The following is a 26,841-nucleotide window of genomic DNA, read 5'->3' as shown; positions in this document are numbered from 1 at the left end:
GTGTAGCCCCTTAATTCGAACTAGTGGGAGGCTAGCCCTCCCCAGCTTTCCCTGGTGGCCACTCTGGCCAACACCAGGGAAACTCTATTGTCCCCCTCCCGGCCCCAGACCTCTTAAAAGGGCACGGGCTGGCTACGATGCCCGTGCCAGGTGGAAGCCTGCCAGCACCCAGCCAGCAGACCCTGCACCTGGCACGGCTCCAGCCAGCCACCTGATGCCCCCCAGCCCTTCCCCTCTTCCCGGGACCAGGCTGGCAGCTCCAGGGAGCTTGCCCAGGACCGCAAGAGGCAGGCACCCGCCTGGTCCAGTGCAGACATCGTGGACCCCGTCCACGACCTCCACACTAGGCACAGGAAAGCGGCCGTCTAGGGCAGGAGAGCTGCCAGCCTGGCCACCCAGGAGCAGGTTTACATGAAAATCAAGGTGGTCCACTGAGACCCCTGACCCTGAGCCCTGAGCTTACAATGGCCGTACTGGGTAAGACCAAAGGTCCATCTAGCCCAGTAGCCTGTCTGCCGACAGCGGCCAACCCTAGAGACCATGGAGGGGATGGACCAAAGACAGTGATCAAGCCATTTGTCTCGTGCCATCCCTCTCCAGCCTTCCACAAACTTCAGGCAGGGACACCACTCCTACCCCCGGCTAATACCACTCCATGGACCCAACCTCCATGAATTTATCTAACATCTCTTTAAACTCTGTTCTAGTTCTAGCCTTCACAGACTCCTGCAGCAAGGAGTTCCACAGGTTGACTCTTTGCTTTGTGAAGAAGAACTTTCTGTTATTAGTTTGAAGCCTGCTACCCATTCCTTTCCTTTGGTGTCCTCTAGTCCTTCTATTATGGGAACTAATGAAGAACTTTTCTGTATGCACCCTCTCTACCCCACTCATGCTTTCATAGACCTCTATCATATCCCCCCTCCATCTCCTCTTTTCTAAGCTGAAAAGTCCCAGGGTACGTCTAAACTACATGCCTCTGTCGGCAGAGGTATGTAGATTTGTTTGTTCAGCAAAGGCAAATGAAACCGCGATTTAAATGATTGCGGCTTCATTTACATTTACATGGCTGCCGCGCTGAGCCGACAAACAGCTGAACAGCTGTTTGTCAGCTCGCGCGCTAATCTGGATGTTCCCCCTGTCGACATCAAAGCCCTTTGTCGGCAGCCCCAGTAAACCTCATTCCACAAGGAATAACGGGACTGCCGACAAAGGGCTTTGATGTCGGCAGGGGGAACGTCCAGACTAGCGCGCGAGCCGACAAACAGCTGATCAGCTATTTGTCGGCTCAGCGCGGCAGCCATGTAAATGTAAATGAAGCCGCGATCATTTAAATTGCGGCTTCATTTGCTTTTGCTGATCTGTATAATCTACATGCCTCTGCCGACAGAGGCATGTAGTCTAGACACAGCCCCAGTCTCTTTAGCCTCTCTTCAAATGGGACCTGTTCCAAACCCCTGATCATTTTAGTTGCCCTCCCCTCTCCCAGCCTCTCTCTTCCCCTCTCCCACCTCCTTTTCCCAGTCTCCTCGACTTTTGTTCTATAAAGAGAGATTCTATTTTTGAACACAATTGTCCTTTATTTTGTACATCAGGAAGAGGGGCTAGGGAAGGGTAAGTGGAAGCAGGTGAGGGAGGAATGGGGTACGAGCCCCTGATGGGGAGGACTGGGCTGGCTCTGTGGGCTTCCGGGGATGGAACCTCTCCTGCGGCCCCCCCAATTCTCCCTTCTCCCCAGATGGCAGCCTGCGGCAAGTGCAGCCAGTCTGATGGCCGAGTGCTGTGATGTGCCCAGTGTGGGTACACTGGGCACTCCAAGCCAGGACTGCTTTGCAAGCGGGGCACCCCTGAGAACTGTCTGTCCGGGGTGGGGGTCGGGTCCCTTTAAGCACAGCCCTTGGCTAGCCTGAGACAGCAGCTCCACGCTCTAAGTCCTCATCTGATGCGCTGCCGGCACTGCTTCCGGCCATGCTTTACCCCGGTTCAGGGTCCACTCTGTGTGGACATGCTAGTTCGAATTAGCAAAATGCTAATTCGAACTAGTTTTTTAGTCTGGATGCGATAGTTCGAATTAGCTTTGTTCGAATTAACTAATTCGAACTAAGTTAGTTCGAATTAGCGCTGCAGTGTAGACATACCCTCAGGGAATTTGTTTGGGGATTTTATTACCTGCAGCATATTAAACCTATGGAGGGATTTACTGCCTTCTCGCACGTGTGAGTCCTTTGGGCTGTACTGGACCCAGTCAGCCCCACTGCTAAACCACTGCAGAGAAGTATTTTGTGGTCAACAGTCTTCAAGGGCCCCAACAAAGTACGCGTACCAACGGGGCACTGATCTTTCAGTTGCTGGGCACCGGTGACCCTAAAAATAAAGTTTGACCCTGTTCTATTATATTTGTCTCCTGTTTAATATAATTGTGTTGATTATAGTGTATGTGTTTGTGCTATTTTCTGGGAGTCTCCAAATATCTGGCAAATACGTGGGGATTATCCTGGGCTAGAATTTTCCTCCCAAGCCGCCCTGGTGACCCTGCCAGGAAGGAGTGAGGGGGCTGGAGGCACTGCCAAATAAATCCATCAGAAAAAATAAAATTGAGTGGGTGGTGGGATCCAGAAGAACCCAGACCTATCCATCCAAACCTGTAAGGAGATTGGCTTTAAATAAGGTAACCAGGTGGAGAGGGGGTGATACACACAGATTTCCTGTGTTTTATCCTATGGACAAAACAATGTACATGTTACCATGATGGTCTCAGGCAAAATGTTGAGTAAAAGGATGGGCCTACACTTTGTTCTGGAAGACAACAGATTCAGGATTGTACCCTACGGGAAGTATCATTCCAGAAACCTATAAATCCCTGGCCACCAACCACCAGACATTGATACCTTAAGAATCAGAAATTTCAACTATCATGGCAGTAAATTGGGAAGGAAGCAGATCGTCAGGTAGATATTTATTTGTTGATAGGCTTTTCCATTGTTATTACCACCTTGGTATGTTCATAACTCAGAGGTATAACTGAGTTTATCCTCATTTTACAGAGGTTAAAAGTTGTCCAAAGTCATACAAGGAATCTGTTGTAAAACAGTGAATTAAAACCAGGTATGCCAAGTGGCTTAACAAAAAGACCACATCAAGACTCATATCAAAATCCTGAATTAAGCCCAGAGTCCAACAGAAAGATAATGTTGGAGCATAACTGCAATATAGTCCTGTGGTTCGCATGGGCTGCTGAACTCTGGAGCACACAATGCCTAGAGGGAACTGCCAGCCATTTTGAATAGCTGGTGGTTCCCTCTAAGTGCTGCATGACCCTGGTGGGGGGAGGAGACTTCGTATGTGCTCCCCCTATCCCCACAACAAACAGGACCTGAGGTAATGTAACCACCACCTGGTGGATATGAACCTGGGACCTCTGCAGCTTAGTATAGGACCCTCTATCTTCTGAGCTAAAAGCCAGCTGGCTCCCAGCCCATGCTGTAGAGGTCTCTTGGTCTTATCTATCACTGCATGTGACAGTGAACCACGCTAGGGCTACGGCTACACTGCAGGGTTTTTGCACAAGAAGTCTTCTGCACACTCAAAGCGCACCTATGCTTTTTCAGATAGGCTCTTTTTGAACATGAAATCCCTGTGGAGCATCCACACATGCCTTTTTGCACAAGAGTTATTGCAAAAAGGAGTTATGCCTCGTAGAAGGAGGTATCCCTACACCGCAAAAAGCTCTCTATTCTGTCGATTGACTAGATTTTCTTGCACAAAAATGCACTTGAGGTGTGGACGCTCTGTGGGTTTTTGCACAAAATCCTTGTGGTGAAGATGTAGCCCCAGTGTGTGGGTTACACTAAGTCATTCACTGTTCAAAATGGCGAGCGGCTCCCTCTAGGTACCACACACCCCTGGCTGGGGGAGAGAGCTTCCAGTCACTTGAACTGCAGGTGCTTTCATGGACCCCCTACCTGAGGGCCTCAATTGGCCTGGGAGCCGGGACACAGCAGGGCAGGCTGTGGGCTGGATCAAATGGCTTGGTGGGCCTGATCCAGCCAATATCTTGCTCACCTCTGCCCTTCATACAACATGTTGCAATAGTCTAGTCTGAAGACTGCAAAAACCAATCAACCAAACAAACCCCACCCCCATAAGTACCCAAAGGTTTACCTCAGAAAGAAACAGTTACAATGTTTGCACCAAAATGAGACAAGCAGAGGTTCTTTTGACCAGCACTGCAAAGAACCTCAAGAGCTGTCGGATCCAGAAATACCTCCAAATCTCTCTAGGAAAGTCCTTCGGTCACAGGGGCAGGCACATTCCAGAAGTTACTTTCTGCTCTCCCTAACCATGCAGTATCCTTCCAGACGCTATATAGACTGAAATTCTGTCTTACACACACTCTCTCTCCCTTAAATGCAGATGATAATTCACACTGACTGAGTGTAAATGCTTGAATTTTAAAAATTGATGCATGAGAAAACTAACAATATCTGTTGTAAGCAGTGACTTCATTTCTCAAATTCAAATGCAGTGTGACCTTGTTACAATATTTCTACCTTTACACCTCTATTGAGAACGGGGGAAAAGTTTGTATCAATTAAGAAATTATTCTCTATTACTTTTTTCTTAGTGTTCTGGTTTCATCTACTTGGGGAGTATTATGGGCAGAGATGAGGGAACAGACAAGGATATCAATGCTAGGACAGGGAAAGCAACAGCTGCATTCAAGACTCTTTGTCCCATATGAAGTTGACAAATAATATCTGCGAGGATGAAACTGCGAATCTTCAACACAAATGTGAAGAGTGTGCTCTTGTATGGATGCGAGACCTGGCATACTAAAAAATCTTCAAATCAAAAGCTAGAGATATTCATGAACAGATGCCTGAGGTACACCCTTCACATTAAATGGCAGGACTTTGTCACAAATTAGGAGCTTTGGAACAGAGCAGAACAAGAACCACTTGACGTTCAAATAAAGAGAAGAAAGTGGGGATGGCTAGGCCACACTCTCAGAAAACCATCATCCAGCATAGTCCATCAAGCTCTCAAAAGGAACCTGCAAGGAAAATGCAAAAGAGGGTCTCTGACAACGTGGAGAAGATATACTGAGATTGAAGGACAACAACTTGGGTTCTCTTGGAGTCAGCCAGAAGTTTTGTCTCAAGACAGAATGAAGTGGAAGAGACTTGTAGATTACCTATGTTCTACTCAGAGTACAACGGTTTAAGAAGTAAGAAGAAGTTCTGGTTTATCCAGTCATTGAACACCTATTTCTGACATATTCCTGTGCTCCATCTGGCCATAAAATTTTTATGGTTGGTTCCTTAGTTATGCTCTGTACTGTATTTTTATTTTACTGTATAGAATCTAATGCAGGTGCTTTTTGGAAGGCACTTTATAAGTAGTTTGAATTAGGGATGTTAAATTGCAATTAGTTGATGGGGGAGCACTCGCTAACCCTTCTGTGGCTCTGCACTTTAAATGGAGTAGGAGACAGGTTCAGAGTAGCCCAGTTCCTACTGCATTTAAACTGCAGAGCCACAGCCAGGACCGGCCCGAGCCATTTTGGCTCCCCGTACCTCCGGGGGTACGGTGCATGCACGAGCCTGCCCCAGGGTGTGCAGGTGGGCGCACGGCGCATGCGCTGCCTGGCCACCACTGCTGGTGGGCGGCAGGCCATGCCTAGCTATGCAGGGCCCTGCGGCCGCGCGGGAAAGGGTACTGTGGGGATTAATGCGGCCCCCACCCGGGGCGGCCACTGCAGCCCGCCGGGAGCCGGGTGCGCGGTGCCTGATGACAGCTGTAAGGGGCACTGTGTGCCCCTTACAGCTGCCATCAGGCACCCCCCATCGGTTGGCGCCCTGGGCAGCTGCCCAGCTCGCCCACCTCTTAGTCTGGCCCTGGCCGCAGCGGATTAAGCTCCCAGGGGTGGTGTGAACTGGAACTGAGCTTGCACCAGCCCCAAGAACTAACCCCTATGGGTATGTCTACACTACAGCGCTAATTCGAACTAAGCTAATTCGAACTAACGCATCCAGACTAAAAAACTAGTTCGAATTAGCGTTTTGCTAATTCGAACTAGCATGTCCACACAGAGTGGACCCTGAACTGGGGTTAAGCATGACCAGAAGCAGTACTGGCAGCGCATCAGATGAGGACTTAAATCGTGGAGCTGCTGTCTCAGGCTAGCCGAGGGCTGTGCTTAAAGGGACCCGACCCCCACCCCGGACAGACAGTTCTCAGGGGTGCCCCGCTTGCAAAGCAGTCCTGGCTTGGATTGCCCAGAGTACCCACACTGGGCACATCACAGCACTCGGCCATCAGACTGGCTGCACTTGCCGCAGGCTGCCATCTGGGGAGAGGAGATAATTAGGGGGCTGCAGGAGAGGTTCCACCCCCAGAAGCCCACAGAGCCAACCCAGTCCTCCCCATCAGGGGCTCGTACCCCATTCCTCCCTCACCTCCTTCCACTTACCCCTCCCTAGCCCCCCTTCCTGATGTACAAAATAAAGGACAATTGTGTTCAAAAATAGAATCTCTCCTTATAGAACAAAAGTCGAGGAGACTGGGAAAAGGAGGTGGGAGAGGGGAAGAGAGAGGCTGGGAGAGGGGAGGGCAACTAAAATGATCAGGGGTTTGGAACAGGTCCCATTTGAAGAGAGGCTAAAGAGACTGGGGCTGTGTCTAGACTACATGCCTCTGTCGGCAGAGGCATGTAGATTATACAGATCAGCAAAGGCAAATGAAGCCATGATTTAAATGATCGCGGCTTCATTTACATTTACATGGCTGCCGCGCTGAGCCGACAAACAGCTGACCAGCTGTTTGTCGGCTCGCGCGCTAGTCTGGACGTTCCCCCTGTCGACATCAAATCCCTTTGTCGGCAGTCCCGTTATTCCTCGTGGAATGAGGTTTACTGGGGCTGCCGACAAAGGGCTTTGATGTCGACAGGGGGAATGTCCAGACTAGCGCGCGAGCTGATCAGCTGTTTGTCGGCTCAGCGCGGCAGCCATGTAAATGTAAATGAAGCCGCGATCATTTAAATCGCGGCTTCATTTGCCTTTGCTGAACAAACAAATCTACATGCCTCTGCCGACAGAGGCATGTAGGTTAGACGTACCCTGGGACTTTTCAGCTTAGAAAAGAGGAGATGGAGGGGGGATATGATAGAGGTCTATAAAAGCATAAGTGGGGTGGAGAGGGTGCATACAGAAAAGTTCTTCATTAGTTCCCATAATAGAAGGACTAGAGGACACCAAAGGAAAGGAATGGGTAGCAGGCTTCAAACTAATAACAGAAAGTTCTTCTTCACAAGGCAAATAGTCAACCTGTGGAACTCCTTGCTGCAGGAGTCTGTGAAGGGTATAAGTAGAACAGAGTTTAAAGAGATGTTAGATAAATTCATGGAGGTTGGGTCCATGGAGTGGTATTAGCTAGGGGGTAGGAGTGGTGTCCCTGCCCGAAGTTTGTGGAAGGCTGGAGAGGGATGGCACGAGACAAATGGCTTGGTCACTGTCTTTGGTCCATCCCCTCCATGGTCTCCAGGGTTGGCCGCTGTCGGCAGACATGCTACTGGGCTATATGGACCTTTGGTCTTACCCAGTACGGCCATTGTAAGCTCAGGGTTCAGGGTCGGGGGTTTCAGTGGACCACCTTGATTTTCATGTAAACCTGCTCCTGGGTGGCCAGGCTGGCAGCTCTCCTGCCCTAGATGGCCGCTTTCCTGTGCCTAGTGCGGAGGTCGTGGACGAGGTCCACGATGTCTGCACTAGACCAGGCGGGTGCCTGCCTCTTGCGGTCCTGGGCAAGCTCCCGGGAGCTGCCAGCCTGGTCCCGGGAAGAGGGGGACGGCTGGGGTGCATCGGGTGGCTGGCTCGAGCCGTGCCAGGTGCAGGGTCTGCTGGCTGGGTGCTGGCAGGCTTGCACCTGGCACGGGCATCGTAGCCAGCCCGTGCCCTTTTAATGGGTCCGGGGCCGGGAGGGGGACAATAGAGTTTCCCTGGTGTTGGCCAGAGTGGCCACCAGGGAAAGCAGGGGAGGGCTAGCCTCCCACTAGTTCGAATTAAGGGGCTACACACCCCTTAATTCGAACTAGTAAGTTCGAACTAGGCTTAGTCCTCGTGGAATGAGGTTTACCTAGTTCGAACTAAGCGCTCCGCTAGTTCGAATTAAGTTTGAACTAGCGGAGCTCTAGTGTAGCGCCTATCAAAGTTAATTCGAACTAACGTCCGTTAGTTCGAATTAACTTTGTAGTGTAGACATACCCTTTGTGTCTCTGCCGGGTGGCTCTGAGTACATTTAAAAAGCAGAGCCTCAGCAATCAGGGACCCAGAACCTGCCTCCTCCTCCCCCCAACCCTACACCACGGAGACAGTGTTGGGGGGAACTGGCTATTAAGGGGTGGGGTCATCTGAAGAAGTGGGTTGTGCCACGAAAGCTCACGATGCCATCTACATGTTTTGTTAGCCTCTAAGGTGCTGCTAGACTATTCATTGTTTTTTTAAGTTTTTCCAGTAACAAAGTAACTTGGCTAACCCTCTGAAACTTTCAGATAGAGAGATTACTTTTAAATTGTTGACTATGATATTTCTTGAAGTCTGAGATTCTATCAGACTTTCAAATATTTGTGGAATATGAGTGGTGCTTTTGACTTTAAACTACATTGTTGTTGAATCAAAACTATGTATATTTTGTCCTCGCGATGAATTATTATTCATTAGTGAGGGCAAGATATTCTCTCATCAATGAACAGAAGACTTACATGCTCAGCTTCTGTGATAGTTAGTGGGATTTGCAAATGCAGTTTTTAAGAACATGTATAGGCCCCTGAAAATATCTTTTTTCATTATTGTTGAAATAAACTACAAATTAGAAGTTTTATAAGGTAGATTGAAGTTTGGAATCCATGCTGACTTTGGTAAACTTTCAAGAGAATGATTATTTTCTGTAGCAAACATATTGAGAATCTGCTGTGAACCCAGCAATCAGTGAACAGAAGTTCTTTTCAAAGAATTGATTTACTACACACAGGCATCTATGGGAAAAGAGTTTGGTCTATCTGTTAATGGTTTTACTAGTACGTTAGAAGCTACATTCTCACATTTCATGACCAGCATAATGATTAGCACATTCTCCAGAATCAATCAAAGCCAAGAAAATAACAAAGAGTCAAAGTGGCACTGGACATCATCTTAATTATATCAGCAGAAAATGACAAATGCCTAACCCACAGTGAAAATTCTGGCTATCTATTATCATATACAGGAGGCATGCAAATGCTTGTATATGCTAAGAATAGCTCATACCTTCAAACCTATAACAGTGACAACATAAAAATCTAAAACCAAGGCTGCTTTTATGATATAGTTCTTCTGCCTTCTGACAAAAATTACACTTTTCACAATATGTCCTTAAGCAAAGTATAAATAATGACACGGAAAAAAAATCAGAATGTAACCATCACATATAACCAAAGAAAATATTATTGAAAATTACAGTAATTTAATATGGAAGATGACAAATTACAATAAAGAATGGTAAAGACTGGCTAAGACAGAAGTAGAGATGACTGAAACCATACAATAAAATCCTTTTTCAGATGCCAGTATAAATTCATGTAATTGTTATTTCATTTTCCTAAAATGATCATTTGTATTAACTTTGTCTACATCTTGAGGACAACTGATAAAATAGGCAGGGCATTCAAAAGAAAATGAAAATAAATGGCAAATGAAAGGAAAAAGATGCAACTAACCAAAATCTTCAAAGAATTAATGATAATGACCTGACTTCCTTTCCAAGATCCTGGCAGACCAGTCTGCAAATTGAAGAATGAATCTATTATTAGTGTTAAATAGCTTTTATGTTACTCCAGTGGCTGCATGAACTGTTAAGTCAAAGCCTCTTTTATCTTTGTATTTTAGATCAACTTAAATGCTTTCATAAACTAAGTACAAATCACATCTCAGTTCTAAGGAAAATTCACCTAAGATGTAAAATTTATCCTTACTCAAAAACATAGACATTTAAAAAAAAAACATAGACATTTTAAAACATTCTTGAAGCAGGTTCTAGTGGTCATTATTAAAATATGATGGAATTTTTTGGTATGTGTTTCTTTATTCTCCCCCCATTTTAGTTGCGTTTGTGATCTTGAAAATTCCTGTCTGTCCTTTGGTTAAATATTCCAAATAGGAAAAAATAGAAAGAGAGATTGTCAAAACACAGAATCTACTCTGCATTAAAAAAAGACAGAAGGCAAGATTGGCAGTAATGTTTTGTTTTATTGCCAAGCAGAAACACACTCGTGCTCATCTCAAACTCACTGATTCCTTTAAGCACTTCTAATCCTGCCCTATCCGACACTACTGCCCAGTGTATCCTATCCAATATTAACATGTTTATCTCATTGAAAGAGAAACTCTACCTTCTACATTCAACATCAATAATTTAAGGGTTTTTCTGCACAGCTAGTTACTCAATTGCAAGCCAGAATGTGAGTCTACCACACTTCAGCTTCCCACAGAGTAAGATCCCATATGGACATGGGTAAAGTGCACAGGAAAGTTCTGGAATGCAGCTCAGCATCCCCCTCTTTGAAATAACAAAACACTAAGCTTTTGCACATGGGCACTTCCCTACGCTGGTGGAATGTGCATGCAGGCCATTCCTGTGTGTGACAAGCTGCTGTGCTGTAGAGTCATACCTGTCTGTATAGACAAGCCCTTCAACTCAGTCAACATGACGTAACATGGGGCTGCATAAAGCCTCCGCCTGAGCTATTACTTGATTTACACACACATGTTCTGGAAATGAATTAAACTGTAAGGTCCTGCCACCCATGACATAGAGAATGACAAAACCTGCAGCTGACTGCATTGCCGTGTATACGGTTTAAGGGGGGCAGTTCTCTTCTAAATCACTTTGGGTACGTCTACACTACAACGTTAATTCGAACTAAGCTAATTCAAACTAACGGATCCAGACTAAAAAACTAGTTCAAATTAGCGTTTTGCTAATTCAAACTCGCATGTCCACATTAAGTGGACCCTGATCCAGGCTTAAGGATGGCCGGAAGCAGTGCTAGCAGGGCACCAGAGGAGGACTTAGAGCGTGGAGATGCTGCCTCAGGCTAGCCGAGGACTGTGCTTAAAGGGTCCCGACCCCCACCCCGGACAGACAGTTCTCAGGGGTGCCCCGCTTGCAAAGCAGTCCTGGCTTGGAGTGCCCAGAGTACCCACACTGGGCACATCACAACACTCGGCCATCAGACCGGCTGCACTTGCCGCAGGCTGCCATCTGGGGAGAGGGGGCAATTGGGGAGATGCAGGAGAGCTTCCACCCCCAGAAGCCCACAGAGCCAGCCCAGTCCTCCCCATAGGGGGCGCGAACCCCATTCCTCCCTCACCTGCTTCCACTTACCCTTCCCTAGCCCCTCTTCTTGATGTACAAAATAAAGGACAATTGTGTTCAAAAATGGAATCTCTCTTTACTGAACAAAACTGGGGGAGACTGGGAAAAGGAGGTGGGAGAGGGGAAGAGAGAGGCTGGGAGAGGGGAGGACAACTAAAATGATCAGGGGTTGGGAACAGGTCCCATTAGAAGAGAGGCTAAAGGGAATGGGACTTTTCAGCTTAGAAAAGAGGAGATGGAGGGGGGACAGGATAGAGGTCTCTAAAAGCAGGAGTTGGGTGGAGAGGGTGCATATAGAAAAGTTCTTCATTAGTTCCCATAAAGAAGGACTAGAGGACACCAATGGAAAGGAATGGGTAGCAGGCTTCAAACTAGTAACAGAAAGTTGTTCTTCACAAAGGAAAGAGTCAACCTGTGGAATTCCTTGCTGCAGGAGGCTGTGAAGGCTAGAACTAGAACAGAGTTTAAAAGGAAGTGAGATCAAGTCATGGAGGTTGGGTCCATGGAGTGCTATTAGCCAGGGGGTAGGAGTGGTGTCCCTGCCCAAGGTTTGTGGAAGGCTGGAGAGGGATGGCACAAGACAAATGGCTTGGTCACTGTCTTTGGTTCATCCCCTCCAGGGTCCCTAGGGTTGGCCGCTGTCAGCAGACAGGCTACTGGGCTAGATGGACCTTTGGTCTGACCCAGGACGGCCATTGTAAGCTCAGGGTGGGGGGTCTCAGTGGACCACCTTGATTCTCATGCACACCTGCTCCTGGGTGGCCAGGCTGGCAGCTCTCCTGCCCTAGACGGCCACTTTCCTGTGCCTAGTGCGGAGATCGTGGATGAGGTCCACGATGTCTGCACTAGCCCAGGCGGGTGCCCGCCTCTTGCGGTCCCGGGCAAGCTCCCGGGAGCCACCAGCCTGGTCCCGGGAAGAGGGGAAGGGCTGGGGGGCATCGGGTGGGTGGCTCGATCCGTGCCAGGTGCAGGGTCTGCTGGCTGGGTGCTGGCAGGCTTGCACCTGGCATGGGCACCGTAGCTAGCCCGTGCCCCTTTAAGGGGTCCGGGGCCGGGATGGGGGGCAGAAGAGTTTCCCTGGTGTTGGCCAGAGTGGCCACCAGGGAAAGCTGGGGAGGGCTAGCCTCCCACTAGTTCGAATTAAGGGGTTACACACCCCTTAATTCGAACTAGCTAGTTCGAACTAGGCTTAATCCTCCTAAAATTAGTTTTTCCTAGTTCAAACTAAGTGCTCCGTTAGTTCAAATTAAATTCGAACTAGTGTAGCTCCTATGAAAGTTAGTTCGAACTAACTTTGTATTGTAGACATACCCTTTGTTACTGATGATTAAGCTGGACATTGTTCTGTCCAATGCTGTGCTGTGGAAGGTATCTTTGTAAGCTTGGTGACTGTTGAGCCTTGCAACTTTGTAATCTTTATAACTCTCAGCCACTTTGTTTATAATATGCTCTAAGCTGCATGCCCCCCTGTGATAAGTGTGTATGGGTAAATGCAGCCTGTTTGGGGTAAGGGGAACAGCCAGGCTAAACACCTGGAGCCAGGAGCCAGGAGGTGACTAATTAAAGACACAACACTGCCCTAAGCAAACCAAGGACCCGGACTGGGCAAGCTCCTAGGTGACCAACGTGGAGGAAGGACCTGCATGCCCGACAGGAGCTATTCAGTTACAATAAAAGGAGAGAGCAGAGCGCATGGCAGAAGCCTCTTTCTGACCAGCTCACAGGCTGATCAAGGGCTAGAGGCAAATCTCCAGAGCCAATATGCCTTGGCTTCCTCTGCAACCCTTTGCCTCTGTAAGGGTATGTCTACACTACCCCCCTAGTTCGAACTAGGGGGGGTAATGTAGTCATACGGAGTTGCAAATGAAGCCCGGGATTTGAATTTCCTGGGCTTCATTTGCATAAAGCTGGCCGGCGCCATTTTTAAATGCCGGCTAGTTTGGGCCCCGGGCCGCGCGGCTACACGCGGCACGGACTAGCTAGTGCAGATTAGGAAGCCTAATCCGAACTAGCTAGTCCATGCCGCGTGTAGCCGTGCGGCACGGGGTCCGAACTAGCCGGCATTTAAAAATGGCGCCTGCTGGCTTTATGCAAATGAAGTCCGGGAAATTCAAATCCCGGGCTTCATTTGCAACTCCGTATGACTACATTACCCCCCTAGTTCGAACTAGGGGGGTAGTGTAGACATACCTTTAGTGTGTGAGTGCCTGAGGGCAGGAATGAATGTTTGTAAATGGACTAATGAATGTTTGTGTTTGTGTTTGGGTGGGTGAGAGAGAAAGCTGAAACTCCTTCAGTTTAACCCTATAGTGGCATTCAATGACGGCTCAGTCCCCTTGGTTGCTTCTAGACTGGCAAGTTTTTCCGCAAAAGCAAATGCTTTTGCGCAAAAACTTGCCAGTTGTCTACACTGGCCGCTTGATTTTGTGCAAAAGCACTGACGCTCAACTGTCCGAAATCAGTGCTTTTTGCGCAAATGCTTTGACGTTCCCATTCGGGCAAAAGCCCTTTTCCAGAAATGTTTTTGCACAAGAGGGCCAGTGTAATCAGCTAAAAACTGTTTTGCGCAAAAATGCCCCGATGGCGAAAATGGCAATCAGGGCTTTCTTGCGCAAAAAAAAAGTGCTTTTGCAGAAAAGCATCCGTGCCAATCTAGACGCTCTTTTCCGCAACTGCTTTTAACAGAAAAACTTTTCCGTTAAAAGCATTTGCAGAAAATCATGGCAGTCTAGACGTAGCCCTTGAGTTTAACTCTGTCGTGGATTGTTAATTCCTCATTTAATAAATACATATGAGTGTAACCCTGGGGTGCTCTCCAGGGAAATTTGGGGTAACAATGGGTGGGGAGCAAGGTGAAGAAGCTATGCTTTGGCCTGAATCTGCCCTTATTGATATCAAGATCCAGATCTGGATAAAACAGACTAAAACTGAATTTGGTAGGATTGTTTTTAGGGCTCAGTCCTAGGAAATACTGTACTGGGCACTCAAACAGGTCATCACTGACTCCTCTGAGTAACATTTGGATACTGTTGGCTGGTTGTGTTGCCAGATATTTTTAATTCAATGAATGTTCTCTATGCAACCTGGATCCAGCTATCACATTTTCAGTTTCTATTTCCAAGTGGTATCTTTCTAACCTTTTCACCATTGGTCTGCACTCTCTAATGGTTTGCCCCAACAAATATGTTCAGAAAATGCTTCTAATATATATTTGGCAATGGAAACCAATAAAAGCATCATTGACTAATGTACATTATCCTTAAGGGTTAAAAAAATGTTTCCTTGTGAGAGGAACTCTTCATATGAAAATGTCATTGGAGGTGGGATCAGGAAATACATGTATTTAACCCTTTCCATTCTCCTGGAAAGTCTCTCTCTTCCTTGTCTTTTCAGAGATGATAGCAAATGGCTCAGCTACCGCCTCATCAATCAGTTCCATGAATACTTTTTCATTATTTTGTAACTGCTCAATGTCGCTCTTACTAGGCTTTCATAAGCCTAGTTCAGTGGTCCCCAACCTTTCATGGCTGCCGGGTGCCCAGAGACAGGGCCACTCACGTGCCGGGCATCCAGGGGTGGGGCCACTCACACGCCACGCTTCCGAGGGTGGGGGCCGTCCACGCGCCCTGAGCCCAGGGCCGGCACCACGCATGTGCCGTGCGCCGGGGGCAGGGCCAGCCCAGATATTTTGGTGGGTGCACATAAATGCCCCTGCAGGTGCCATGGCACCCACGGGCTCCGTGTTGGGGACCACTGGCCTGGTCCAAAGCCCTTTGGAAACAATGGGAGTCTATTAATTTCTGTTGTGACCAATAGATATATCTGTTTTTTATTTTATTTTCCATACAGTTATCAATAAAATATGTCTTTGTTAAAGACAAGCAGGGTTTTGAACTATTTGCTGGGCTTAGTATTAGCTTAGGCTATGTCTACACTGCAATGTTATTTCAGGATACCGGAGTATCTTGAAATAGCTATCCCGTGTCTTCACAGCAAGCCTGTTACAGTAAAACTCCAGTGGTCTGGCATCCAATGGTCCGGCACTCCTGATGGTCCGGCACCATCTGGTACCCGGAAGTGGTCCGGGCAGCCGGACAATTGGAGGTGCTCTGCCCCTGGCTTCCCCGATTCAGCTGCTGCTGAAACTGACCAGCGGCTGACTCCAGGAAGCCCTGGGCAGAGCAGCTGGGGTGCTGCTGGCTTGGTCCCGTAAAGCTGCCCCTCAGCTGCTCTGCCGCAGAGTTCCCGGAGTCAGCCGCTGGTCAGTTTCAGCAGCGGCTGACTTGGAGAAGTCTGGGGCAGAGCAGCTGGGGTGCTGCCGGGTTGGTCCTGCAGTGCCACGGAGTGCATCCCCCCCACTCCACCCCAGACCTTTCATAGCCCCCCCTAAAAGAGTCCTAAAAGAGTAAGGGACATTTCAGAATAGTGGGTTATTTCAAAATTTGGCGCTGTGTAGACAGCATAAAATTATGAAATAAGCTATTTTAAAATAAGATTGAAATAAGATATGCAATTTGCATAGCTCAAATTGCGTATCTTATTTTGAGTTACTGTGTAGTGTAGACGCACCCTTCTGGAATTTTGGAGAGCTTGAGTTTGCATTACTTGATCATGTTGAATTGTAGTTGCACATGACTGGACTTGGTTCACTTGCCTGGAATTTGGCTTTGGTTTGCTAAAGACCAATCTGGATAATATTAGAGCAGGGATGATGGGCCATGAAACTGGGCACTGAACATGCTGCCCACGGGTAGAGAAAGCAGGGAGCTTTCCTGAGGGCACTGAGAGGCAATTATCCACAGAGCTCTCTCAAGTGTGCAGGGTTAGTAAATCCATCATCTCACTTTTTGTTATAGGGTACCATGTGCTCCCCATGATGGATTCCAAGGGCTTGTAAATGCACAGAAACATGGCACTTCTGTTATATTTATCAGTTTAGGCTTTTAACAAAGTTTCCCTAGCTCACTCCTCCAAAATTTTAGCTGTTTTCTTTTCTCCTTCCATGTTCTGCAAGCCACTTCATTTAGCATGAGAAATGTGTGCATTCAGTAGACTGTTCCTTGGCACACCTGCAGAGAATGATGATCCCCTCTGAATATTGTACTCTCTTGTCCATCAGGTTGAATGGAAAATTCCCTAAAGGAAATGGACTGATTATGATACAAGCCAAAAGCCATTTGCCAAAGCAGAGATTCTCTGGGAAAAGCAAACCTGATTGTTTCTGCTATTTATTCCTCTTTTAAAGAGTGGTTGTGGACAGTAAACAAGTTTTCCCTTAAGTGCATTTATAATCTCAGTTCTCAGTGTCTAGCAATGATATTGTGAATACAGTGCAATCTGCAGGAAGCTAGAGCTTCAGCAGAAGTGAAGTCAGAGGTTCCCTAATTTAATAAAGCTACCAATAATCTGAGCACAGTTCATTTTTCCTATAACTTCACAGTATAATTATTCTCAGTTTTTCATCCAATCACATTGTACACATTTCCCTTGCCTGTCATTACTACCATTCAGTTTTACTTACGGTACATCTACACAGCAGTGTTATTTCAGAATAACTGATGTTATTCCAAAATAACATAGTCTGCGTCTACACTACAAGCAGTTATTTCGAGATAATGTCGAAATAATGTCAAGCTGGAGGATGTATTACTCCAACTCCTGTAACTCTCATTTTACGAGGAGGAAGGGAAGTTGGAGAAAGTGTGCTCTTCCTCAGACTTCCTGCTGTATAGACGGTACCAAAAGGCAAAATAAGCTATTTCAATTTAAGCTATGCAACTGATGTAGCTCAAGTTGCATAGCTTATTCCAGCTTTAGCCTTGCTGTGTAGATATGCCCTTACGTAGGATTGGGATAGAGAAGGTTAGCATTAAGGTTAACACAAGGAACAATGGGAATGCACAGAAACTGAGGAATTGGGGATTTCACCTGCATTATGAAAAAGCTTTTTTCTTTTTCTTTTTTTTATTTAAAGCAAAGGACATTTCTGGCCATTCTGCTTGAGAAGAACACAATCACAGTATAGCCTAACTAGGAATAATAATTTCTCATAAATTCTTATGTCTGATAAACAGAAATAGTAGCACCATGGAAGATGTAAAGTGACATTTATCATTTGAAAGCAATGCTACCAGAAATGTCTCCATACGTTTCATCATGTTCATGGAGGGATAGACTATATGTCCAAAACAATACACATCTTACATTTTAAGATATAAAGTTCCTTATCCATTATTTAATGTAGATACAGGAATTAATCTCTTTCATCCATCCCCCTAAATTTGAGCAACTAAAGGCAGTTCCAGTCTGATGTTCATTGTAGCCAATATTGGTACCAATGTACTAGGTTTCCACAAACCAATCAAGAATTATTATTATTAGCACTCTCCTCAGAGTGGTTTATAGGCATTATAGACATAGAGATGGAACCTCCTGTTTCATCTGGAAGAGATCCATCCAGCTTAGTGTTCAGCTACATTGATAGGGCAGTGAAAGACAGCTTGAGCTGCTGCTAGTTATGTAGCTGAGGCTACCTCTACACTTCAGGTATTTGTCGGTAGAGGGTATGCTAATGAAGCACTCATTAGCATTTGTCATGCTGTCATTTGCATATCTCTGCCAATGCTTTTTGCGCAAAAACAAGCAGTGTAGATGGGTCCGTTTTGTGAAAAAAAAAAACTTTTGTGCAAGATTCTGTGTACCTCCTTTTTTGGGGCATCAGAACATGTTAGATTTACACAGTTTTAGTCACTGCTCAGTTTAACAAGTTAACTCATATTTTAAATTATCCTCCCTCTACTAAATTGCTTGTCATTATGTTGTCAGAATAAAGCCTTCTGCAATAAGGAGAAAAGAAAAAGAGGAAAGAATCACTGCTGATACATCACAACTTTTGGATGGAAACCCTCAGATGACAGTAGAAAAATCACACTGATTCCTACTCAATTTAGCAATGGACTCTGTATGTCATAGGAATGAGTGTAGTGTACATAGTTGTAATGTTCTAAAAAATCCAAGACATATACAAAACATCTTTTACACGTGCTTTCCAAATTTCCCAAACACTCTTTCCATTCTTATCATTTCTCTATTTTCCTTTTGTTTGATTTTTAGATTCCCTTTCCCTAGCTCATGATTTGCATAAATTACACTGTCAAGTATGTGAGTACTCAGTAACAAAGCACAAAGTTGAAATTCCTTAATACAATTTTTAACTTTTATTTAACACAAAAAGAAAAATTCCATAAAATATCAGTACAGCAATGTAGCTAATTTAGAGCCAGCACATTTCTGAGCTATCTCAGCAGATTAATTGCCATGAATTATACATACACGCACACGCGCACATGCTAACACACACACACAAAAGAGAATAGTGATAGAAATGTAGCCGTGTTAGTCTGGGGTAGTTGAAGCAAAATGCAGGACAATGTAGCACTTTAAAGACTAACAAGATGGTTTATTAGATGATGAGCTTTCGTGGGCCAGACCCACTTCCTCAGATCAAATAGTGGAAGAAAGTAGTCACAACCATATATACCAAAGGATACAATTAAAAAAAATGAACAAATATGAAAAGGACAAATCACATTGCAGAACAGGAGGGGGATGCGGGGGGGGGGGGGGGGGAAGGAAGGTAAGTGTCTGTGAATTGATGATATTAGAGGTAGGGAGAGTGGGATGTTTGTGAGTTAATGGTATTAGAGGTGATAATTGGGGAAACTATCTTGGTAATGGGTGAGATAGTTCAAATGTTTGTTAAGTCCTTGTTGGAAAGTGTCGAATTTTAACATGAATGACAGTTCAGAGGATTCCCTTTCAAGTGCAGATGTAAAAGGTCTTTGTAGCAGAATGCAGGTGGTTAAGTCATTGAGAGAGTGTCCTTTCTGGTTAAAATGGCAAGAAACTGTTTTCTCTTTGTGATCTTGTCTGATATCTATTTTGTGGGCATTAATCCTTTGGCGAAGTGTCTGAGATGTTTGTCCAATGTACATAGCTGACGGACACTTTCGGCATATGATAGCATAGATTATATTTCTGGATGCGCAGGAATATGTGTTCTTGATCTTATAACTCACTTGTTTAGGTCCAATAATGGTATCAGCAGAATAAATATGTGGACAAAGCTGGCAACGGGGTTTGTTGCAAGGGAAGGTACCAGGGTTGGTATTAGTGTGGCATGTCCTGTGGTGGTTGGTACGAATCATCTTGAGGTTAGGTGGTTGTCTATAGGAGACTATGGGTCTGTCTCCCAGAGCCTCTTTGAGAGAGAGAGATTCACCCTCTGCAGTACTTACATTTGTTCATGGCATGTGTGGAACTTCCTATTGAGAATTATAAGGAACATTATACTGCAGTGAAGAAAATGTCTACCTTTTAGTGGCACAGTCTATACATTTAGTTGCAATAACTGATTATTCTCTGGTTCCCACAAACAACAGGAGTACAACAAATTACATGTGTGCTAGCTTCTAGCCCTGTGTTCTATTGTTAAGGTAGTTGAAAGCACTCTGTACATTTGCAGAATCAGGTCACTTGCCTATGTACACACAGATCCTTAATTAATGGACTAAAATATAACAACTAGCCAAGCACTAACACTGTTTTTCCCTACTTCGTGTACCTGCTTTATTTTCATTGGTCATTATACCCTCTAAAACAGTGGTTCCCAACCTTTTCCAGATGGGGACCCATTTTGACAATTCAGGAAGACTTGGTGACCTAAGGCAATTCAAAAACAGGGGGAGGAGGGAGGGCAGAGCCACCTGGGGAGACACTTGGTGACCCTTTTGAAATGTAATGGCGACCCATATGGGTCCCGACCCATGGGTTGGGAAACCCTGCTCTAAAACCTAAATAAAGAGGAGAGTGAAATTACACCTTTGTCCTTATAAATGTGTCTGTTCTGCTTAGGTTAGAAACCTTCTATATAAAATAATGGGTTTAGTTAATATGCACCCCTCACGCAGTACCAAGCTTTGTCTTTATCTGTATGATTTATAACAGCCAGTACCTTTCCTGACAAAGTGAATACTTGTTTACAGTGGGAAAAGAGTGCTTGTGCAACTGATTCGTTCTTTATACTTGGACTTACAAACAAAATTAGGAAATGGGGGAAAATTAGAAGCATCAGCAGAGAATTTTGGTGTTTGTATCTCTAGACTTTAGAATGTATGTTTCTGGAGATTTTATGTGTTCTGGGTTAAACATGATTTTCTAAAAGGTAGGTAGATTAAGTAGTTTGGGAACCTGATGAGCAATAAAAATTAAAATAGTGGACACTCAAGGAAGTTAAATTGTATTGTGGGCTTAAGCTTATATGTGGACAAATGTGCATAGACAAAACAACTATAATTGATCTTTTCTCTGACATGAGAGAGATGATTTTCAAACAAATCTAACTTGTCTAGTTACAACTAGAGATTCTTACTCAATGAATATTCTTGAGTTCAGCTGAATAACAATATTTATCAGACAGCCACAATGTTCCCATGGAGCTCCATTTAGCTAGCACTAGTCAGAGTAAAATCCCATTCTTTTTGGTATCTGACACTTCAGTGGTCTATCCTTTTGTCAATCTTTAAATAATTCTGTATTTGGGGGGCATTTAGAATGTGATCCAGGGTGCTTACGAAGCGTCTAAGGGAGTTCCCTTTTTGCTGACGATACAGCTATTGCTGCTCACACTCAGCAGGAACTGCAGTCACTCATAACTCGCTTTGTGGACACATGTACGGAATTTGGCCTCACAGTCAGCTTAAAGAAGACCAGGTGAGGGGCCAAAGCATGGGTAACGAGCCATTTATAAGTGTGTTAGATTACGACCTGGAAGTAATCTATGAGTTCGTGTACCTAGGCTCTATGATCTCGGACAACTTGTCATCTGATAGCGAGATTAACAAGCGCATTGGAAAAGCCACCACAACATTCTCCAGGCTGACGAAGAGAGTATGGGCCAATAATAAGCTCACTGTACACCCCAAGGTGCAGGTCTACACAGCCTGTGTTTTGAGCACACTGTTGTACGCCAGTGAAACATGGACTTTGTGCTCAAAACAAGAGCAGCGGCTCAACACATTCCATATGCGCTGCCTTAGGCGTATACGCAGTATCTCATGGCAGGACAAGATCCCCAATAGCGTAGTGCTTGAGAGTGCGGGCACCGTCTCCATGTTCACCCTTCTCAAACAGAGGCGTATGCGCTGGCTTGGCCATGTCTCACACATGTTGGCTGGCCAAATACTGAAGGACCTTCTCTTTGGTGAACTGGCATCTGGAAAGAGGCCAAAAGGGCGACCTAAATTGCGCTATAAGGACACGTGCAAGCGTGACCTCAGCACTCTCTCAGTGCGAACATCTGGCATTTGCTCGCCTTAGACAAGTATGCCTGGAAAAAGGGAGTGAAGGAAGCTCTTGCTATGTATGAAACTACCTTGGCGAAGGAAGTGGAAGACAAAAGAGCCCTCAGGAAGATCCGTGCCCATGATACCAGAGCGACATCTGCCTACTGCTGCTCACAGTGTGGAAAGGACTGCCATTCCCGGATTGGATTGCACAGCCTCAGAAGACGCTGCTCGAATCAGTCCAATAGGGGCGCAGACCTATGATCCTTTGGGATTGAAGGATGCCTACGAGAGCATGATCCTGCTCCCATTCAAGTTAATATCAAACCTTCTACTGATTTTAATGGCACAGAATCATGTCTTTACTCTCTAGTATTTTACTGTTTCTATAAATATGCATTAAATGGGTTTATTTAAAGATGAAAAACTGGATAAAATGAATGATCTCTTTTTTATTCTGAACATGATTGTAATAGAAAATTGTACACAAATATAAAAATGAGAAAACATAATTATTTAATTGAGTTTTCATTTATTCTAAATTCTTACTGCATCTCCTAAGTCTGCCAAAGAAAAATATTCCATGGAAAACAGAACAGAATTTTAGTCATGATATAATTTTTCTATCTTTGGAAAACAAAAATAACATATTATCCTCTCCTCCTCATCAAATACCACCCATAAGTAAAAAGGGCACCATCAATAACACATTTCAAGAAAGATGTGGAGAAATTGGAGAAGGTCCAGAGAAGAGCAACAAGAATGATTAGAGATCTAGAGAACATAACCTATGAAGGAAGACTGAAAGAATTGGGCTTGTTTAGTTTGGAAAAGAGAAAACTGAGAGGGGACATGATAGCGGTTTTCAGGTATCTAAAATGGTATCACAAGGAGGAGGGAGAAAACTTGTTCTTCCTGGTCTCTGAGGATAGAACAAGAAGCAACAGGCTTAAACTGCAGCAAGGGAGGTTTAGGTTGGGGTGGTTAAACATTGGACTAAATTACTTAGGGATGTTGTGGAATCTCCATCTCTGGAGATATTTAAGAGTAGGTTAGATAAATGTCTATCAGGAATGGTCTAGACAGTACTGGGTCCTGCCATGAGGGCAGAGGACTGGACTGGATGACCTCTCAAGGTCCCTTCCAGTCCTAGGATTCTATGATTCTATGATTTTTGAAAATAAATAAAATTAATCACAGACTGCAAATTTCCAGGAGCTGAATACTTTGATTATGAGTATTTCATTTATATGCATTTATCTGAACTTCAGGTCAGCTTTAGGCTGTTGCTGATTAGATGATAACCGAGTAGAGCAGTTTTGGCGTAAGTATGTGGCGTGTAGCACTAGAGATCAAATGGGTCACTTTCCATTTAACAGGTGGGCAGGCCCACCAATGAGAGAGGGCAAAGAGAGCAATTGCATAGGGGCTTGACATTTTGGTAGCAGCAGCTATAGTTGGGTGCTCTGGGCCCCTTTGAAACAGGAGCACTACTTAGCTTGCTCTGAGGGCTGGGGGCACTAAGGGCTGAGTACCCTCAGCTCTGCCCCTTCTGCCCAAGGCTTTGACCCTTCCTGGGGGTACAGAGCCATGTTCCCTCACACCTTTCCCCCAAGCCTGTGGTGGCTGTTGACCCTGCTGCAGGTGGGGATCTGGACAGCAGAGATAGAAAGTGAGCTGGTGTTTGCCACAGCTGGTTCTGTACCTGCAGTGCAGAAACTACCTTCCAAAATACAATCTGACTTTTAGTCTTTGCAGCTGCTCCTCATGTGCTAGCAGCTGCTCTTCCCCAAAGTCAGGGGGAGCACTTCTTCTACATGATCGGGATCTCATAGAGAGGGTCGGGGCATTCTCTCCTCCTCACCCCCCGGCCAGAAGCCAACTTTGGTACTCCAACCTCGTGAGGGGGAGGAGGGAGGGCAAGGCTGGAGCACCAGTTCAGGCTCCCCGCTGCAGGAACCGGGGGGCTGAGCTCAAGCCGCAGACCTAGAAGGCAGCCGTGGTCCTCTAGTGGTCCGTGGACTACAGTTTGAGAACCACTGTTATAAGGAAACCTTCCAGTTCAATTTCTTATCTGGGGAATTGATATTCACAGAATTCTATTTCTTGCTGCTCAGCAGTATAATTCTTAATGTTCTAGTCCTCTGTTTTGCCTGCCTGCACATTTCTTGAGGGGAATAAGCATGGTACTGAAATATGCACAAACCCTGCTCTCTGAGGGATGGAGCAATATAAATTCAGGCAGTCCCCGGGTTACGTACAAGATAGGGACTGTAGGTTTGTTCTTAAGTTGAATTTGCATGTAAGTCGGAACTGGTACATATTGTAGGGGAAACTCTAGCCAAACATTTCTCCAGAGCTCAGTTTTATTCTCCCACAACTCACTTCCCTCAGTCCTTTATTCTCAAGCTGAGGTGTCTGCTGAGAAGAGCTGCTCCGCGTCTCCTTGGTCTGCTGGGGGTGGCGCTAGCTTCACATCTCCCTGGTCTGCTGGGGGGAAGCAGCTAGTGCGGGGTTGTCTCACCCCGTTTGTAAGTAGAGATCCGATGTAAGTCGGATCCTTGTAACCCGGGGACTGCCTGTACAACCACAAACTCAAAGAAATATGACCGATCTGATTACAGATCTGCCAGACTTGACAATGTTTCTATAATGATGGCTCAGAGGAGGCGGGACCCCCTCCCCCTGAAAAAAAACCCTCCTTAGCTTCTTGTAGTCCTAAAGATGGTCGAACATAGAATATTATCCATACCCTATTGGAAGGACTGAACTATAATATAGTTCTTTCATTTTCTTACCAAGATAATGTTGGTTCACTCTTAACTAATAGTAAATATTACAAATAAAAAGCATTTTTCAGACGTTATATGATTGGGTTTGATGACTGGCTCTTAAAATGCAGTACATATTGAGTGCTAGTATTCTGTTGAGATAGACTATTTCATCAGGGTACATTTCTGAATCATTTTTTATTTGCAAAATGTTTTTAATTTCTCTTTATGCTGCAGGAGATCCTACAGCAAAAAATGGACCTGAAACACAGCACCCTCTGGTGCATGAAAAAAGAAAAAGAAAATAGTCAGGATACAAAATGTATTGTCTTCAAAATACTAAACCTATTACAAGTTGCCAGCAATTTGATTGAACACACCTGCAAATAAATATAGAACCTTTTCCCTTTCCCTACTCCACTGCTTCCTGCTTACAAAAGTGCTGGAAACTATCACAGAACAATCTATACAAAATAGGTGGCAATCTGGGGTTTCTGGGCTTGAGTGGAGATGGGGAGGAGGTTGCAGTATGGGAGAAGCTGACAGCTTCTTTCCCTTGGCTGGTGAAGAATGTCTGGTTATATATAGAACAATAAGGGGAAAAGGTCTGCTCTGTTAGACTTCCTCCCTTTCCCTTTGTCTTCTGGGCCCCATTTTTCCCCTTCTTTCCCTCTACCCATAAGTTCTCTACCATCCCAATGGTGTTGCCAGATGGTTTCAACAAAAATACCGGACACACTTGACATTACATCACAATCTGCATTACATCTTATTTAGAAAATACATTTATATTTTCTCATTTATATTTTTTCAATTTGTTTCCCGAACAGAAAGGTCAAATACTGGACTATCCAGTTCATAACCAGACACCTGGCAAACCTATCCCAATGTATTCACGGTTTTACTTCCCTTTTCCCTCGCAAAGATAACATATTGATTCATGTAAGACCTGAGTTGCTTATTTTGTTGTACTGGAAGAAGAATGTAGTTCTTAGTGTTGACTCAGCACAGTGGAGGACTGGCAGGCTCCAGACAATCAGCAAAAGCAATTCTGCAGTGAAGTCTGAATTTTCAAAACTGGCCTCTAATTCTGGTTGCCTCTATTTTTTTCTATTCAGCCATAATTATGAAAAACAAATGCCAAATTTCAGAAGGGCTGAGCACCCCACAGCTAAAGTCAATAACAGTTAACAATAACAGCTCTTTATTGTGGAAAATCAGATCATAACAGATGAAAAATCCAAAATTAAAAATTACTATTGAAATCACAGGCTAATCTGCATTTAAAAACTTTGATACATTTTAAGCTACTCATACTGAGATAGGGTAAAATTGTGGCCCTACTGAAGCCAATGTTTTGCCATTGGTTTCAATCAATGGGATTGTTCAAGGAGCAAAGTACAATTCTGGGTGAAAAAAGGTGCTGTGATCTGACCCTCTGTAATTAAGGAAGAGAAATTAATGTCGAAGGATAGTATTAGAAGTTAATGTTACTTTGGAGGCAAGCCCAGGAATTTTGGGAACAGATGGTTGCTGTCAATTGTTTCCAGATCAACTTTATCAGTCATCAAAATCTCTTAAAAACAAGTCAAAATAGAATAAGCAGGCATTCCCAAAATACATAATGAAAAAGTTGCCCTATATATATTTTAGCAATTAATCTCTCTGAATTTGTTCACTCATCTGATACCTTCCCTTTAAAAAACAAACTTGTTTTGTATATACAACTTCTAAGAATGATATCTCTGTAATTGCCTTCCTTTTGCTTCATACCTGTAAATCTTGTATCGTGTGCTAAATCCCTGTCGACTTCTGTCCACAAAATCTGTGTATTCCTGTGAGCGGTGAAAGGGTCCCTTATCAGAGAGGAGCCAATCGTAGGAGCTTGTGGCATGCTGATCTGAAACAGCAGCAACCGCTAAAACCCAGAAATGAAGACTCAGTGCTATCCACTCCCATAGAGCCATCAGAGAGAACAATTCAGCACCAGCACAGCATCGCCATATCATGCTTCCACTGTGGACTTAGAGTCTTCATTCTCTTAGCTTTCCCTCAACACCTAGACAAAATATACAGTCAATTAGATAAGTACATTCCTTGGAAGAAGATACAAGTTTCCTTTCAGCTTACAGAGACCACAGCCTCTAATTGTATTATATTTTATATTAACACAAACCCACTAAGCTAGTTAATAGCACATAGTTTAGTTTCTCAGTGTTCTGTAACACTAATTTGTTTACATATCAGACATCAAAAGTGCCTATTTCCCTGTTGCATGGAAACCTCCAGCAGATGTATGAATGTTTCCTAAAACAACCACA

At 44.9% G+C, this 26,841-nt stretch overlaps 1 protein-coding gene across 4 annotated transcripts in view; it reads right to left on the bottom strand.

Moving 5' to 3' along the window:
- Positions 1 to 26,841, bottom strand: part of BRINP3 (BMP/retinoic acid inducible neural specific 3) — a 416,465-nt gene that overhangs the window by 369,241 nt on the left and 20,383 nt on the right. For all 4 annotated transcript variants that reach the window (XM_075936746.1, XM_006127774.4, XM_075936748.1 and 1 more), the window contains one exon: positions 26,294 to 26,579. In XM_075936746.1, the coding sequence (XP_075792861.1) occupies positions 26,294 to 26,529 (236 nt within the window). In that variant the 5' untranslated portion in view covers positions 26,530 to 26,579. The remainder of the gene's footprint in view (positions 1 to 26,293; positions 26,580 to 26,841) is intronic.

This window comes from Pelodiscus sinensis, chromosome 9, assembly GCF_049634645.1.
Source record: "Pelodiscus sinensis isolate JC-2024 chromosome 9, ASM4963464v1, whole genome shotgun sequence".
In the NCBI taxonomy this organism is placed as follows: domain Eukaryota; kingdom Metazoa; phylum Chordata; order Testudines; family Trionychidae; genus Pelodiscus; species Pelodiscus sinensis.
Note: the sequence above shows the minus strand (reverse complement) of the source record. Positions and strands in the feature narration are given on the sequence as shown.